This window comes from Procambarus clarkii, chromosome 84 (genome assembly GCF_040958095.1).
Source record: "Procambarus clarkii isolate CNS0578487 chromosome 84, FALCON_Pclarkii_2.0, whole genome shotgun sequence".
Classification (NCBI taxonomy): Eukaryota; Metazoa; Arthropoda; class Malacostraca; order Decapoda; family Cambaridae; genus Procambarus; species Procambarus clarkii.
The window spans coordinates 19,454,248-19,472,179 of NC_091233.1; the positions used below are offsets into that span (position 1 = coordinate 19,454,248).

Genomic DNA, 17,932 nt, shown 5'->3' on the forward strand with positions numbered 1-17,932 from the left:
TAATGTCTTTTAAGCCCATGGTACCTTGTAGTCTAATATCATAGTTTATCATTTAGTTTCTAAGCAGCCCACAGAGTACAAACACTGCTCACAAATGTTTCTTTGCCTATAGAATTCCATTTGTTTTCTCCATGAGCAGCAGCATGGGCTGCTTTTTACATTGTTCAACTTGGCATAGTGGTCTACATTGTTGGCTTACAATTGAGGTACCTGGGTTCAATCCCTTGACAGGACAGAAATCGTTACGCACGTTTCCTTTCACCTGATGTGTGTATTCACCTAGGAGAGTTTGGCAATTGATGTGCCATGCATCCTAGGGGATCCCCAATTAATTTTGTTTAATATTTTTTGGATGGGTACAGGAAGCCTGTGAAAATATATTATATATACATATATGTTGTACCTAGTAGCCAGAATGCAGTTCTTGGCCTACTATGCAAGTCCCAATTTGCCTAATAAGGCAAATTTTCTGGAATTTTAATATTTTTCTAATTTTTTTCTTATAAAATGATAGTTATTCATTTAATTTTGTATGAGCTAATTTTTTTTAATTTGAGTTAAAACTAACGTAGATATATGACCGAACCTAACCAACCCTACCTAACCTAACCTATCTTAATCTAACCTAAACTAACATAATTAAATCAATAATTTATGTTCTAATATACTGTAATATAATAATAATACTTAAAATAAACCAATAAGAAATAATTTATTGAAAATACTGTAACGAAAATCATTCGGCCTATTAGGCAAATCAGGCCTTGCCTAGTAGGCCGAGAAGTGCATTCTGGGTACTAGGTATGACATATATATATATAATGTCGTACCTAGTAGCCAGAACGCACTTCTCTGCCTACTATGCAAGGCCCGATTTGCCTAATAGGCCGAGTGATATTTTTTATTTTGAATAAATTGTTCCCAATTAGTTTATTTGAATTGTAATTATTATATTATATTAAGAACATAAATTATTGACTTAGTTGTGTTAGTTTAGGTTAGGTTAGGTAGGGTTGGTTAGGTTCGGTCATATATCTACGTTAGTTTTAACTCAAATTTAGACAGATTAACTCATACATAATGAAATGGATAGCTTTATCATTTCATAAGAAAAAAATTTGAAAAATATATAAATTCAGGAAAACTTGACTTATTAGGCAAATCTGACCTTGCATAGTAGGCTGAGTACTGCATTCTGGCTACTAGGTACAACATATATATATATATATATATATATATATATATATATATATATATATATATATATATATATATATATATATATATATATATATATATATATATTATAATGTGTGTGTGTGTGTGTGTACAGTATAAGCAAAAAGACGTCAAGAAAGGTCGGTCTTATTTCGGCATATCCAAGCCTATCACATTTGAAAATGGAAAAGTAACGCCTTAGAAATTTCAAACCCATTTTTTGTTTTGTTTTGTTATTAAAGGACCCTAAAAGGGTTTGGAAATGTTAAGGCTTTACCACATGTGAAAATGGAAAAGTAGTTTTGGATATATATATCATGCCAAAATTTTATATTGTTTATGAATCCATGGCCATATTTGAAGGTTAGTTCACGTACCTATGTATATTAGGAGTTAGAATATGAGGTACTTGACAGTGTCCATCAGTATAAGGTGTGCATATATTCTCTCTATATGCACAATATTACTGTACAGTATGTATATACTGTACACATACACAGTATATTCCAGTATGTGTTGTACCTAATAACCAAAGTTGTCTTAAGAAGCCAAATTTCCTTAAACTGTACCAGGTATATATAAACAAAATTAAATTTTATTATATTAATAGATATTTTTATTTTAATAGTTCATGTTAGATTTGTTATAGTCTAAAACTGATTGACCAACCTAATGTTACCCATATATGCCCATTATAACTCTGCTTAAGGTGAAACTATGTAGTATAATCAATTAGTAATTAATGTTATGAATGTAATTTTTCATTAAAATGTATTTTTTAAGGATATATATATAACAAGTTTATTAGGCAAAACTGACCTTACCTACCAGGTTGAGTTGCGCAACCACTTAGATTGGATGGTAGAGTGATGGTCTCGCTTCATGCAGGTCGGCGTTCAATCCCCGACCACCGCAAGTGGTTGGGCACCATTCCTCGCCTCTTTCCTTTCCCAAATGCTCATCCTCGTAGCCTTTCTCAAGTGCTACGGTGTCGCAGTGGCTTGGCACTTTCTTCTGATAATTCTCTTACCTTACTAGGTCTACTAGAGCAGTTCAGGCTATTAGGTGTCATATAATGTATACAGTTGACATAAACAGTACACATGCATGCATATACATACATACATACATATACATACATTTGCAGGCGATGAGTCACAATAATGTGGCTAAAGTATGATGACCAGACCACACACTAGAATGTGAAGGGACAACGACGTTTCGGTCCGTCCTGGACCATTCTCAAGTTGATTGTGTTCCAATAGGGAACGTGAGCTGGGTTTAGACCGTCGTGAGACAGGTTAGTTTTACCACAATCGACTTGAGAATGGTCCAGGACGGACCGAAACGTCATCGTCCCTTCACATTCTAGTGTGTGGTCTGGTCATTATACATACATTCACAAATACATTCATAATGTTTTGTTTTGAAATTATATTAGTGCTTTGTAACTGCTAATGAGCAAATTGCAATTTTTGTTGTCACTGATGTGGCTATAATGATGTGTTGAGTTACAGTATTTTGACAGCTATTGGGATGGTCTGAAATCAAGCTCATTGTGTCTAAATCGTGTTGGTTTTTTAAAGACAGCAATTTGGTATGACGTAGAGTGAAATATTAAAAATCGAACATGGAACATTTGACATTGATTAGTGCAACTCCACTAGTGAATTTTTTTTCTTAGATTCAGTATTATTTCAATGATGTTGATGTGTGATTATAATCTGAAAGTATAATGATGCACCACGTGTGTGCGTAGACTGTTAATCCACCCATTAATATTTGAACTGAGGAATTTACAGTACTCTTAGGGCCACAAGTCCCCTGGGCAAACGACATTGACGTAACATTGAATAAGCGTTGATAACATTGAGCGTACGTTGATTTAACGTTACCAGAGATATTTTTGCCCAGTGGGAAGCTGTCACATATGTAGTATTATTATTAAGCCTTTACACTCAATGTTTACCAAGCCAGTCAGTGTCATCCAGTTCATTGCTCTTAAATTATGGTGTTTCATGTTCGTTTTTTGCGTTTTGACCCTATGAGAAACTGAAACCCTGTAAATATATTTTTGTCTAACAACCCACTATCATCTATGGGTATGAGGGGTCATGTATGTTTATCTTTAGGTTCTTTTGTCAATAATATGTATGCATATAAATATAATAAAATTTTAATGAAATTCAGTGTCTTATTAATGAAGAAAAGCCAGAACTTTCACATACACATGCATCCCTACTGTGAAGAGATGAGGAAAGACCTGTGTCTTGCATTGGCTCCGAGTATTATCTAAGATCCGGTTTCTGGCCATATTTCCTGGCTGGTGTAACATTCATCTCTTATGGAATTTAAAATAAATTTTGACTAGTTATTTGCAGTGTGCATGTAACACACAATTCCTGTTTGTTGGGGACAGGAAGCCTGTTCTTAGGCTTTTCTGAGATCCCACTAGGCCAACTACTGACCTTCCCCAAGATGCCACCCCACAACAGTTAACTAATTCCCAGGTGTCTATTTGGTGCTTGGTGAATGGAGGCAGCAGGTGAAGAAAAATGTGCTCGGCCATTTCTGTCCCACTTGGGGATTGAAGTCGGGATCCTCGATTGCGAGTCGTGGACGTAGACCGCTGTACTACAGTACGCAGTTTGCAACCTCACAAGTCATATTGTGAGGCTTGCAAACAGGCTGTGAGAGCTTGTTGGCTTGTGAGAGCTTGGTCCAATAGGCTGTTGCTTGGAGTGGCTTGTGATGTGTGTGTGTGTATATATATATATATATATATATATATATATATATATATATATATATATATATATATATATATATATATTACACACACACACTTTAATATTTTCTTATCATACCACCCCTATTTTTTTTCCTTAAATTTTTAATTTTATTTTATTACATTTCTACATTTTAAAGTAAACACGCATATAACAATCACTGTTCGAAGACCTCATCCAGCTCCTCGGAGATTGGGTGCTTGCCCAAGATACAGCACGCATTTCCTCTCTGGATTGGGACACTGAGGCGCTGATACAGGAAACTGGCCGCTCTTGAGTCTTTAGTTTTCCCAATGAGTTCCTCATCCACCTCTTTTAGGAACTTAAGCGCACCGACGCATAGCTGCAGATACACCGGTGTTCAGTTGAGATAGGGGCGGCAAGGCGCAGGGCAACACCAATACTTAGGGCCCGATGATCCAGGCGGGCACCCAAGACAGAATTGGGGACAGCCAACAGGAAGTCCCTAGCATGTGGAGCTTGCACAGTTAGGAGGCGCACTTTGTCCTTCCCAGATGCTGCCTCCAGCAATACTGTGGCAATGTTCTCCACTATTGGGGCTGTCCTATTTGGCCTGTGTGCAGTCGTTTGGAAAGTTGGTTGAAAGTGAGAGTTGGCAAGATTGTCCCACTAGTATAGTATAGTATAGTTTCAGAACTAGTATAGTTTCGTCTGGGATGCTCCCGGACGCAGGTTCGAATCCTCGTCACGGCCCTTGTGGATTTGTTCATTGTCCCACTGTCCGGCTCCGTCCCTGAACTTGGGATCATGATCATTCTCAAAGTTGAAAGCATTTGTAAAGAAACATTTTTAAAGTTTCATTAAATAGAAATTGCCAGAACTAGTATAGTTACGTTAAATATGAACTATCAAACTAACAGTTTTGTTAAATATGAACTGCCAAACGAGCAGTTTCGTTAAATAGAAACTATGGATGCAGTACGTGTAATCGCTCCTCGTAACGAGCGGTACAAGATATGCAAGATCATATCCTGATTAATATGCTGTATACCCCCAGCGCTCCGGAGAATACATCCTGAGCCAATTAGAATCGGCCACAGATGGTGTACCTGAACATGATTGGTCAGATTTTTAGAGAGTGAGAGCAATGGGTTGCATCAGGAGTGAGGTGATGGCATGGCTAACAGTGATAAATATTATTTATTTGAATATTTTCGAACTCTTGTAGGCCTACATAGTGTCATATGAAGGAAGTGCAATAATATAAAGGTGTTTATTGCATTATTTTGTAAAGAAATGTAATTTGATTTGGTTTTCTTTTGATTGAACTGAAGCCATGTTATGTTTGTCATACCGAATTTTAAAACGCGTGCGCGTGCTCGCTCGCTTGCATGCGCTCTCACACACACACACACACACACACACACACACACACACACACACACACGCACGCAGTATTGGTTCACTTTACCTGATCTTAAGTCACATCGCTAAAGGTTTTGAACACCGCCAGACGTCTATGTGCATTAGTCACTAAACCCAAGAGCAGTGACGACACGACAGAAAACACTAATTCGCTCATTAGTATTCTCAACACATTTCTCAACTTTGTGGGCCACGACCCCCGTCCCCTATCTTCGAACACCTGTCCTCCTATCCTTAACTCTCCCTCCCTCAACTCATACTTTGTCTCTTCCCCCTTCATACTCCCCCACCCCAACACACCCTCTCCCCCCCCCTCTCTCTCTCTCTCTCTCCCCCCCCTCTCCCTTTCTCCCTTCCCCCCCCCCAACATACACCTTCTCTTCACCAACTATGCACTCGCCCCCACCAATCACTTGGGCTGGACGGTAGAGCGACGGTCTCGTTTTATGCAGGTCGGCGTTCAATCCCCGCCCGTCCCAAAGTGGTTGGGCACCATTCCTTTCCCCCCGTCCCATCCCAAATCCTTATCCTCAACCCTTTCCCAGTTGTATATAGTCGTAATGGCTTACAGCTTCCCCCTGATAATTTCTCCCCCCCCCACACACACACCCACACACTGCCCACCTCCTCAAACTTTCTCCCAGATTGATTGATTCTTCCCTGAAACATTAGGGGAGTTAATAAATCATAAATTTATTAGCATAAATCCTCATGCTCTTAAATGTCAGTTCAACACAGCTTCATTTGATGTTACGTTGTAAACCTGCACCGTAATAGGTTTTAGACTAGTCGTATATGACTTAGACAAGTCGACCAACCAGGTATCAGACTACTGGTTTGAAGAACGCGCGTCTTCCGTCATATCTACGGGCTCACCATAGCCCGTGCTACTTGGAACTTTATGTTCCAGGTAGCGATTCTTTAACATCATCATTTTGCGTCTGTTCAGCCCAGGGGCTAGACGTTGCCTAGCCTGAGAGGATGTGCTGCTGGCAGACGGGTCAACATCCCCTTCCTCTATCCCTCCCGCCCCTCCCTTCCTCTTCCATCCTCTCTTCCCTCATTCACCTTTCACCTATTTTTTTGTTACCGTTGTTCTTCCTCTCTCTCCCACACTGCTCTCCCTCGCTCATCTTTCCCTGATGATACCGGAAGCAATTTTGTCATTATCCTTGTAATGTGTGCTCCACAGGGCGAAGGTTTACCACTGTTGATGTTCCTCAATCTGACCCCCCCCCCTCTCTCTCTCTCTCTCTCTCTCTCTCTCTCTCTCTCTCTCTCTCGCTCTCTCTCTCTCTCTCTCTCTCTCTCTCTCTCTCTCTCTCTCTCTCTCTTCCTCTCCCCCTCTCTCTCCCCTCTCTCTCCACTCTCTCTCTTTCCCTCTCTCTTTCCCTCTCTCTCTTTCCCTCTCTCTCTTTCCCTCTCTCTCTTTCCCTCTCTCTCTTTTCCCCCTCTCCCTCTTTCCCTCTCTCTCTCCCCCTCTCTCTCGTATACACATCAAGATAGAGACCAGAAGAATAGAGACGGGCCTTGATAACGAAATACTAACACAGATTCAGTTTCAGTAAATCCTGTCTCGCAAAAGATAGGCTTCAATGACAGGACGAGATCGAATAAACAGGACACAAAAAGATGGGACGATTGCATATTTCGGAACGGTCAGAATATCTTCAGTTCAACATGAGAGAAGGTCTCGAGTTGGAGACACGAACCTGGAGTGACGTGGCTGCTAGAGTTCATCATTAATAAATGCAATGTAATGAGGTGGCGGCTGGAAACAGGAGGGCACAAGGTACCAAACCTTTCGTGTTAGAGAAGCAGTCTTTGGGACCATCTGTTGTAGGTGGACTAAATACAGGCTTCATGTTCCTGGCAACAGGGATGTGTGGCATAACATATGTGGAATGTATGCACCGAGATAACCTGTGTATATACACATTCCCTGGTTATCAATGTATATACACACATTGAGAGTATTTAGTTAGTTCTAGGCTAACACCAAACCAAATTAGTGTAAAATGAGACGGTAGTCGGGTTCAACTTACGGGATCACCATAGCCCGTGCTACATGGACACTTCGTTCTGAGTAGCTAAATCTGAACCAACATCAACCGCGTCAACACCATATCCCAGTGGACACAATAGCCAAGGATGGCGTTGGTTCGACGTTCCTACTGGATACTACTACTGGTAAGTAGTGGGATAACGAGTATTGACCCTTGGGACAATACTCGTTATCCCACAAATATAATATATATATCCCACATATAATACAAAATTATCAACCCTCCCGAATCCCGTCAAACATGACCTGGTGAATGCATCTTGGAATGCACATTTTAGGTAGAAAGTCCACCAGTATACTATGGTTACATGTTCTGTGATTGAGCTCGCTACAGGTGTTGACCAGACCACACACTAGAAGGTGAAGGGACGACGACGTTTCGGTCCGTCCTGTACCATTCTCAAGTCGATTGTGAGAATGGTCCAGGACGGACCGAAACGTCGTCGTCGTCCCTTCACCTTCTAGTGTGTGGTCTGGTCAACATACTTTAGCCACGTTATTGTGACTCATCGCTCGCTACAGGTGTTCTTATGCTTGAGGAATACAATGCTAAATGAGTGTCTCGTACCTGGTGACCTTGAAATGTGTGCATGTGTGTGTGTGTGTGTACTTACCTAATTGTACTTACCTAATTGTGCTTGCGGGGGTTGAGCTCTGGCTCTTTGGTCCCGCCTCTCAACCGTCAATCAACTGGTGTACAGATTCCTGAGCCTATTGGGCTCTATCATATCTACATTTGAAACTGTGAATGGAGTCAGCCTCCACCACATCACTTCCTAATGCATTCCATTTGCTAACTACTCTGACACTGAAAAAGTTCTTTCTAACGTCTCTGTGGCTCATTTGGGTACTCAGCTTCCACCTGTGTCCCCTTGTTCGCGTCCCACCAGTGTTGAAAAGTTCGTCCTTGTTTACCCGGTCGATTCCCCTGAGGATTTTGTAGGTTGTGATCATGTCCCCCCTTACTCTTCTGTCTTCCAGTGTCGTGAGGTGCATTTCCCGCAGCCTTTCCTCATAACTCATGCCTCTTAGTTCTGGGACTAGTCTAGTAGCATACCTTTGGACTTTTTCCAGCTTCGTCTTGTGCTTGACAAGGTACGGGCTCCATGCTGGGGCCGCATACTCCAGGATTGGTCTTACATATGTGGTGTACAAGATTCTGAATGATTCCTTACACAGGTTCCTGAACGCCGTTCTGATGTTAGCCAGCCTCGCATATGCCGCAGACGTTATTCTCTTTATGTGGGCTTCAGGAGACAGGTTTGGTGTGATATCAACTCCTAGATCTTTCTCTCTGTCTGTTTCATTAAGTACTTCATCTCCTATTCTGTATCCTGTGCCTGGCCTCCTGTTTCCACTGCCTAGTTTCATTACTTTGCATTTACTCGGGTTGAACTTCAACAGCCATTTGTTGGACCATTCACTCAGTCTATCCAGGTCATCTTGTAGCCTCCTACTATCATCCTCTGTTTCAATCCTCCTCATAATTTTTGCATCGTCGGCAAACATTGAGAGGAACGAATCTATACCCTCTGGGAGATCATTTACATATACCAGAAACAGTATAGGTCCAAGGACTGACCCCTGCGGGACTCCACTTGTGACGTCTCGCCAATCTGAGACCTCACCCCTCACACAGACTCGTTGTCTCCTGTTGCTTAGGTATTCCTCTATCCACCGGAGTACCTTCCCTCTCACTCCAGCCTGCATCTCCAACTTTCGCACTAGCCTCTTGTGTGGCACTGTATCAAAGGCTTTCTGACAATCCAAAAATATGCAGTCTGCCCACCCTTCTCTTTCTTGCCTTATTTTTGTTGCCTGGTCGTAGAATTCAAGTAACCCTGTGAGGCAGGACCTGCCATCCCTGAACCCATGTTGATGCTGTGTTACAAAGTTCCTTCGCTCCAGATGCTCCACTAGTTTTTTTCGCACAATCTTCTCCATCAGCTTGCATGGTATGCAGGTTAGGGACACTGGCCTGTAGTTCAGTGCCTCCTGTCTATCCCCTTTCTTGTATATCGGGACTACGTTAGCTGCTTTCCAAGTATCTGGCAGTTCCCCTGTTGCCAGTGATTTGTTATACACTATGGAGAGTGGTAGGCTCAGTTCTCTTGCTCCTTCCTTTAGAACCCAAGGGGAGATTCCATCTGGGCCTATAGCCTTCGTCACGTCCAACTCTAGTAAACACTTCCTTACTTCCCCACTGGTAATCTCAAACTCTTCCAGTGGTTCCTGGTTAGCTATTCCCTCACTTACCTCTGGAATTTCTCCTTGTTCTAAGGTGAAGACCTCCTGGAATTTCTTATTCAATTCCTCACACACTTCCTTGTCATTTGTAGTGAATCCTTCCGCCCCTATCCTTAATCTCATAACCTGTTCCTTTACTGTTGTTTTTCTCCTAATGTGGCTATGCAACAATTTAGGCTGAGTCTTTGCCTTGCTTGCGATGTCATTTTCGTATTGTCTTTCTGCCTCTCTTCTCATCCTGACATATTCATTCCTGGCATTCTGGTATCTTTCTCTGCTCTCCAGTGTCCTGTTATTCCTATAGTTTCTCCATGCCCTTTTACTTTGCTGCTTAGCTAGCCTACATCTTTGATTAAACCATGGGTTTCTCATCTTCATTTCTCTGTTTTCCTTTTGGACTGGGACAAACTTGTTTGCTGCGTCCTTGCACTTCTGCGTGATGTAATCCATCATATCTTGGGCCGTCTTTCCCCTGAGCTCTGTTTCCCATGCTATATCTGTTAGGAATTTTCTTATCCCCTCATAGTTTCCCTTTCGGTATGCTAACCTTTTGGTTTCGGTATCCCTCCTCGAGTTCAATAACCCTTCTTCAATCAAGTACTCAAACACCAGTACACTGTGGTCGCTCATTCCTACTGGGTCCTCAAAACCGATTTCTCTTATGTCGGAGTCGTTCAGAGTGAAGACTAGGTCGAGTCTCGCTGGTTCGTCATTGCCTCTCATCCTTGTGGGTTCTGAAAAAGTGTGTGTGTGTGTGTGTGTGTGTGTGTGCATTTCTCTGCACGTGTGTGCGTGCGTCCTTGAATGCGTGCTTGTGTGTGTGTGTGTGTGTGTGTGTGTGTGTGTGTGTGTGTGTGTGTGTGCGTCCTTGAATGCGTGCTTGTGTGTGTGTGTGTGTGTGTGTGTGTGTGTGTGTGTGTGTGTGTGCATTTCTCTGCACGTGTGTGCGTGCGTCCTTGAATGCGTGCTTGTGTGTGTGTGTGTTTCTACTTGTAGAGTTGAGTTTTAGCTCTTGAGTCCAGCCTTTCTAGCTACCGGGTATTGTTCTGCTTCACCTCTATATATCTGATTGATTGATTAATGAAGATTAAGCCACTCAAAAGGTGGCACGGGCATGAATAGCCCGTAAGTGGTGGCCCTTTTGAGCCATTACCAGTATCAATAGATGATACTGGAGATCTGTGGAGGTGCGACTGTACCCTGCGTGACGGGAGATGTCTCCTATCTCTATATATCCCTATATAATGCTATAAATAATCCCGACTAATCTATATTACCTTGGGGGTTTACCTTAAGGTGGTTCCGAGAATCAATGACCTCTTGGCCCGGTCTCTGATCCCCGTTCCCAGCATCTTGGGGGGGGGGGAGGGGTTAGGTTAGACTTTACGGGGACAGGAAGCCTGGTTTGCTTGGCTTGTCAAGACCTCCTTAGACCAGTGACTTGCTTTCCACGACAGTTGCCCAAGTCTCGAGTATCAGTTGACTGCAAGGTGAACAGAGGCATTAGGCGTAAGAAAACATCATGCTCTCACGGAGACATCTCCCGTCACGCAGGGTGCAGTCGCACCTCCACAGATCTCCAGTATCATCTATTGATACTGGTAATGGCTCAAAAGGGCCACCACCACTTTCGGGCTATTCATGCCCGTGCCACCTTTTGGGTGGCTTAATCTTCATCATCAATCATGCTCTGCCTGGGAATCGAACCCGCCACCATTAGGTTTCCAGCCATGTTACTTAATCCTTCAGTTTTCTCTTTCAATCGTTGTTTATTTGTCGGTATCACGTAAGTCTTTTATGTAGTCATGTTACATTTTTCCCTCTTATGTGTCACTGTAAACTCCCCGTAAGTTTGAAGAGTTTACAGTGTATTACATAATGTATACTTTGCGGGGTAGAGATAGCCTAAGCTACTCTATCCCTTTGAGATGCATTTCTTTCTTGTCTCAATAAACATACTTCAACTTGGACTAGATGTATACTTATACAGTGTATTATACAGACTAGTATTATAATACAGACTGATACATTATACAGACTAGTATTATACAGTGTGTACAATACTTACACAGTGTGAATAAGTATTACACCCATACAAAACAACTATAATATCTCCCCTAACACAACAGCAAGAGCCACTATTAAAACCACCACAACGGTCTCTGTATCCCACTATATTTACCTTGTGTTATCTCACAGAATGATAAAAATAGCCGCCTTGAAGGAGTGTTATGAATGATAGATGGACGAGGCTGCTTCATCATCCCGTCAAGGTCGGCGCCTTGCATGACTAGGCTACGAGGTGCTAATATTATCGCACTTATGGCTCCTGAGTTCCTGAGGCGGGACCCAAGAGCCGAAGCTCAACTCCCGCAAGCACAAGGTGAGTATCAGCTATTTTGTTCACACAAAGCCTAGTTTGTGGTAATATTATCGCATATTACTATATTTAACTATATTTATATACACATATTTAACTATAATTATACACACGTATAATTATATGTTATTTTAGTATAGTTGACTGTGTGTTTATCTGAAGTTCGATCCCGTTGTATAGCTTTAATATTTTCAGTTATATGACGCTGTGAAAATTCACAGTTTCAAGGAACTGTGAAAAAATAGCCGTAGGAACTGTAAAAAAGGTAGGAACTGTGAAAAAAATAGCTGTAGGAATTGTGAAAAAATAGCTGTAGGAACTGTGAAAAAGGTAGGAATTGTGAAAAAAAATAGCTGTATTTCTTAACTTTACCACTTTAACTATAAACCGTAAGTCATTAAATAGTATACATATACAGCCTATACTCCAAGAACAATGATATACATAAATTCACGAATAAAGCTTCTCAATCTAATATACCAAACCGAACTTTCTAACCAACACACGCTAAGCTAAGCCCCCAATATTCCTGACCCCTTGAGAGGACGCGACATATCTTGTAGACTATTAAAGGCGATATGGGAGCGAAAATCGATGGATACAATAGGTCAGTGAGGCAAGCCTAGTATACAGCTGTTACGCGGTCAATACTCCTGCCGGAATTGCTTATTTTGAGTGAGAGAGGGGGGCGGGGGGTAGATGTATGTTATAGCCATGAGGTATAATGACCGTAATGAGGTGAGAGAGAGTAGGCGATAATGAGAGAGAGGGAGAGAGAGAGTGGGCGATAATGAGAGTGAGAGAGCGATAATGTGTGAGAGAGAGCGCTATAATGAGAGTTAGAGCGCGATGATGAAAGTGAAAGCTAGAGAGCGCTTGATAATGAGAGGGAGAGCGGGGTAATGAGAGAGAGCGCTATAGAGTGTGAGAGTGAGAGAGAGCTCTATAATGAGAGTGAGAGCGAGAGAGCGCGCTATAATGAGAGTGAGCAAGACAGAGAGCGCTATAATGAGAGAGAGTGAGAGTGAGAGAGAGCAGGGTAATGCCTGGCTCAGCAGCATGTTGGCCTCATAGTAGATGTGTGGTGCCGGTTCGATGTTTTGAACGAACACCACCACCACATTTTCTCACAACCTTCGTCCATTCCCACCAACCATAGTCCATCCCCCATACCCCCTTAAACCATCAATACAACCCAATACAAAATACACCAAACTATCCCCCTCCCTCAATACATCAACCCCCACACCAACATATATGTAGACAACTACATATATGGCTGTAAATATGTAATATATATATATATCTGGCAACTCTGGCGCTTCCAGCTGCAGTTCGCTCATCCAGGAAACGTTCCAGACACCGCCAGATGGCAGACTTGAAGTAGCATCCCCGTTGCAATTGATCACCGGCAGGCGATATGATGAATGATCTTGATCAACTCCCCGGGATTGAAGATCCCCGAGGGTTGATTGAGCGAAGGAGGGAGGAGGAATAAGGAGATAAATAAAGGGAGAGGGAGAATGGGTGTGTAGGTGTGTGCGCGCGCGCGGGTAAAGAGGGAGAAGGTGGAGCCCGCGCGCGCCGCGGCAAGTCGCCATGACCGCTGGCGAGGCGAAGACGTGTCGCTTCTGGTCGCTATTTCTACCGTTTGCGTGCGGGGAGTGAAGGGCATTGGGGCTAGAAACCCCCTACTGGTCCACCCGCGTGCCCCCGGTAGCCGCACGCGCGTGCGGCGGCCAGTTTGAGTGCATTTTCGAGTGAAAAACCCACCCCCCGACCGGAGAGTCGTTCGGTCGATCGAGAGAGTGTTTTGGTGTCTTTTTGGACCGCGTTAACGACCGCACTGCTTGTTAAAGCGGTGCCATTGGCACCGTGGAAGCCCAGTGCCAAGTCGCCATCCGCCAGGTGTGGATACACCGGGCCCGCAAGATGCCAGTCCGGAAGCAAGGTGAGTATATGAGGAACGCCTGCACTCAAAGGCCGTTCGTTATATCGAGGCTCGTTAGAGAGGGGGCAGGAAGCCCCCCCTGCCCCCCCCCTCAGCTGGTGTCATCCACCTTAACATTCTCTCTACTTTATTTACATATTTTTCTGGCCCCTCCTAGCCGTTCCCAGAGTGCCACTTGGCACTCCTGTAACTCTGGATTGGGACGGGCATGTGACACTTAAGTGCCATTGGCCTGGATGGCAGTGCCAATGGCCTGGCTGCTGGATGGCACTGCCATTAGCCTGGCTGCTATCTGACAGTGCCATTGACCTAGCTGCTATCTGACAGTGCCATTGACCTAGCTGCTATCTGACAGTGCCAATGGCCTAGCTGCTATCTGACAGTGCCAATGGCCTAGCTGCTATCTGACAGTGCCAATGGCCTAGCTGCTATCTGACAGTGCCAATGGCCTGGCAGCTATCTGACAGTGCCAATGGCCTGGCAGCTATCTGACAGTGCCATTAGCCTGGCTGCTATCTGACAGTGCCATTGACCTAGCTGCTATCTGACAGTGCCATTGGCCTGGCTGCTATCTGACAGTGCCATTAGCCTAGCAGCTATCTGACAGTGCCATTGGCCTGGCAGCTATCTGACAGTATCATTGGCCTAGCTGCTATCTGACAGTAGACATTTTTCTCTAAATATTCTTAGTCTTATACCCAGTTCCTATAATATTAATCAACTCATTAGGTTAATCAAGGTTAACTAAGCTAAGAATGTCATTAATTAGCGCAACAGCTGTATTTGTATTGTATAAATGTATTAGCACACACTTGGCAATCATCTTTTAAATATTAAATCTTCCCATTTTTATTCTAATCGGATTTAAGCAAATCTGAAATATATATAATTTCAAAATAGGCAAGAATGAGGTATATTGTATTGGTAATACAAAATACAGTGGTTTGGGTGGATAGGTAATCGATCCAATGATAATATTGTTATAGTTGTGTAAAAGATAGTTGTGTAAATATATATAAAATTTTTACAAATGTAAGAATTTGATGGCCCATTCAAAATAAATGGGTAAAATAGACTAGTCTATTGTAGCTTCTGTTGTAGCCTCCATTGTAGTCTCTATTGTAGTCTCTATTGTAGTCTATTGTAGCAGTTAAAGTACCTTAACTTAACAGATTATCAACTATTTACTCTGATGTAGAAAATTGTAAAGATAATCTACAATTATAAAAAAAATATAAATGTACTATTGAATTAACTCATGCCTTTTATGCATATTTTTTTTGGGGGGGGGGACAGTGGTAAATATAATTGACAGAATACCAAAAAAAAATCTTTATAATATATTAAATCAGTTTACCACCAGCCGGTATCCTTACTGAGTGCTTCAAAGTTGAAGCAGCCTGCACAGAATTGCTAATCTGAAACTGTGTGGTCATTGTACGACAAAAATATTGGCAAACTTAGGAGTAATTAGTTGGGTTAATTATTTGGGAGAGGAATAGCGTGGACGGTGGTTAATTCTTGACCTTGGTAGAGGAGGGAATGATTAACTATAACGGGGTTGTGTGTGGTGTGTGTGGGTGGTGGCTGTAGTGGTGGTGGTTGTGGTGGTGGTGTGTGGGGGGGGGGGTGGTGGCTGTGGTGGGTGTGTGTGGTGGTTGTGGTGGGTGTGTGGGAGTGGTGGTGGTTGTGGTGGTGGTGTGTGGGAGTGGTGGTGGTGTGTGGGAGTGGTGGTGGTGGTGGTGTGTGGGAGTGGTGGTGGATGTGGTGGTGTGTGGCTGTGGTGGTGTGTGGCTGTGGTGGTGTGTGGGTGGTGGTGGTGGTGGTGGCGGCTGTGGTGGTGGTGGCTGTGGTGGTGTGTGGGTGGTGTGTGGGTGGTGGCTGTGGTGGTGTGTGGGTGGTGGCTGTGGTGGTGTGTGGGTGTGGGTGGTGGCTGTGGCGGTGTGTGTGGGTGGTGGCTGTGGTGGTGTGTGGGTGGTGGTGTGTGGGTGGTGGCTGTGGTGGTGTGTGGGTGTGGGTGGTGGCTGTGGCGGTGTGTGGGTGTGGGTGGTGGCTGTGGCGGTGTGTGTGGGTGGTGGCTGTGGTGGTGTGTGGGTGTGGGTGGTGGCTGTGGCGGTGTGTGTGGGTGGTGGCTGTGGTGGTGTGTGGGTGGTGGTGTGTGGGTGGTGGCTGTGGTGGTGTGTGGGTGTGGGTGGTGGCTGTGGCGGTGTGTGGGTGTGGGTGGTGGCTGTGGCGGTGTGTGTGGGTGGTGGCTGTGGTGGTGTGTGGGTGTGGGTGGTGGCTGTGGCGGTGTGTGTGGGTGGTGGCTGTGGCGGTGTGTGTGGGTGGTGGCTGTGGTGGTGTGTGGGTGGTGGCTGTGGTGGTTGTGGGTGGTGGCTGTGGTGGTGTGTGGGTGTGGGTGGTGGCTGTGGCGGTGTGGGTGGTGGCTGTGGCGGTGTGGGTGGTGGCTGTGGCGGTGTGGGTGGTGGCTGTGGCGGTGTGGGTGGTGGCTGTGTGGGTGGTGGCTGTGGTGGTGTGTGGGTGTGGGTGGTGGCTGTGGCGGTGTGTGTGGGTGGTGGCTGTGTGTGGTGTGGTGTGTGGGGGTGGTGGCTGTGTGTGGTGTGGTGTGTGGGGGTGGTGGCTGTGATGGTGGTGGCTGTGTGTGGTGGTGTGTGTATGGGTGGTGGCTGTGATGGTGTGTGATGGCTGCGATAATGTGAATGAAGTATAGTGAGCATAGTGACAATTCTTGTGGCGATAGTGGAAATAATTTAGGTGACCCGGCCAAGATGTTAGCAACATAGAAGACAATGTCAGTATTGAATGCCAGTGTGAGGACTAACAGCAGCATGGCGGCTGTTGCAACAGCAGTGATTGTGGTACATTATTAAGCTGGTAGCGAACTAGCCATAGTCAACATTGATCGTGGTAGTTGTGGTACCACCAGTGTGGTATTGGTAGAAATAATCACACTGGGATAGGAGGGGGGGGGCTGTCTTTCTCCTACCTTTCTCGTGTCTATTATAAACTACAAGAGCCGTGGTAGTTTTAATAACTGCTGCTATTGTTACTATTAATGTTCCTCTGGGTATTAATAGTAGTATATACGTCTGCTGATATTGCTGCTGCTGCTATAGTGTATTGATGTCTGCTGTTGCTACTGCAACAGTACTCAATCCTTCTCCCCCCCCCCCCATAAGTATTGAAACTGTTAGTGTAAGTTACCAGTAACTACTTTAACTACCACTGCTACTGTTATTTCTACTACCGTTGCCGAGACACTACTGTTAATGGAACTTTTGTCTTTGCTACTAGGCTACTGTTATTATTATTAATGCTGCTAGGCTATTTAATATGCATAGTACAGGTTGCAGACTACAATTCCTAGGATAGCCTCATTTCTAACTACTAGTAATTCAGTTGTCTACTTCTACACTTGCCTTCGTTCTCGACACACAATCGGGAAGCCTTGGTTCGAATCCCAGACGGGACACAAATGGTTGGGTACGTTTCCTATGACCCAATGCCCTTTCAATTTCAATTTCAATGCCCTCTGTTCACCTAGCAGTAACTAGGTACCCGGGGAGTTTAGCAACGGTTGGAGAGTTGCATCCTGGGAAAGGTCAGTAGCCAGAACCTATTTATACCTATATATCCACAAGCAAAATGAATTACGAATAATGTTGTTGCTTGCACTACTAAGGGTGAAATATACCCCTAGGGGGGGGGGGGTTAATGCACTGTGGTGCACAATAGCTATCGTTAATGTGCAGTGTGATGTACATTGTGTTTAACTAGTGCTTGCGGGGGTTGAGCTCTGGCTCTTTGGGCCCGCCTCTCAACTGTCAATACATTTTATTTTTCAAACACACACATACACACGTACGTCAATGCTCGATCCTGCAGACACAAATAGA

At 44.0% G+C, this 17,932-nt stretch overlaps 1 protein-coding gene across 1 annotated transcript in view; it reads left to right on the forward strand.

Annotated features, from left to right (window-relative positions):
• Positions 1-13,692: 13,692 nt before the first annotated feature.
• dlg1 (discs large 1) overlaps positions 13,693-17,932 on the forward strand; it is a gene marked incomplete in the record, with an annotated part of 879,898 nt that continues 875,658 nt past the window's right edge. Inside the window, 1 exon segment of the mRNA XM_069316591.1 lies at positions 13,693-14,036. Coding sequence (XP_069172692.1) covers positions 14,018-14,036 — 19 coding nt within the window.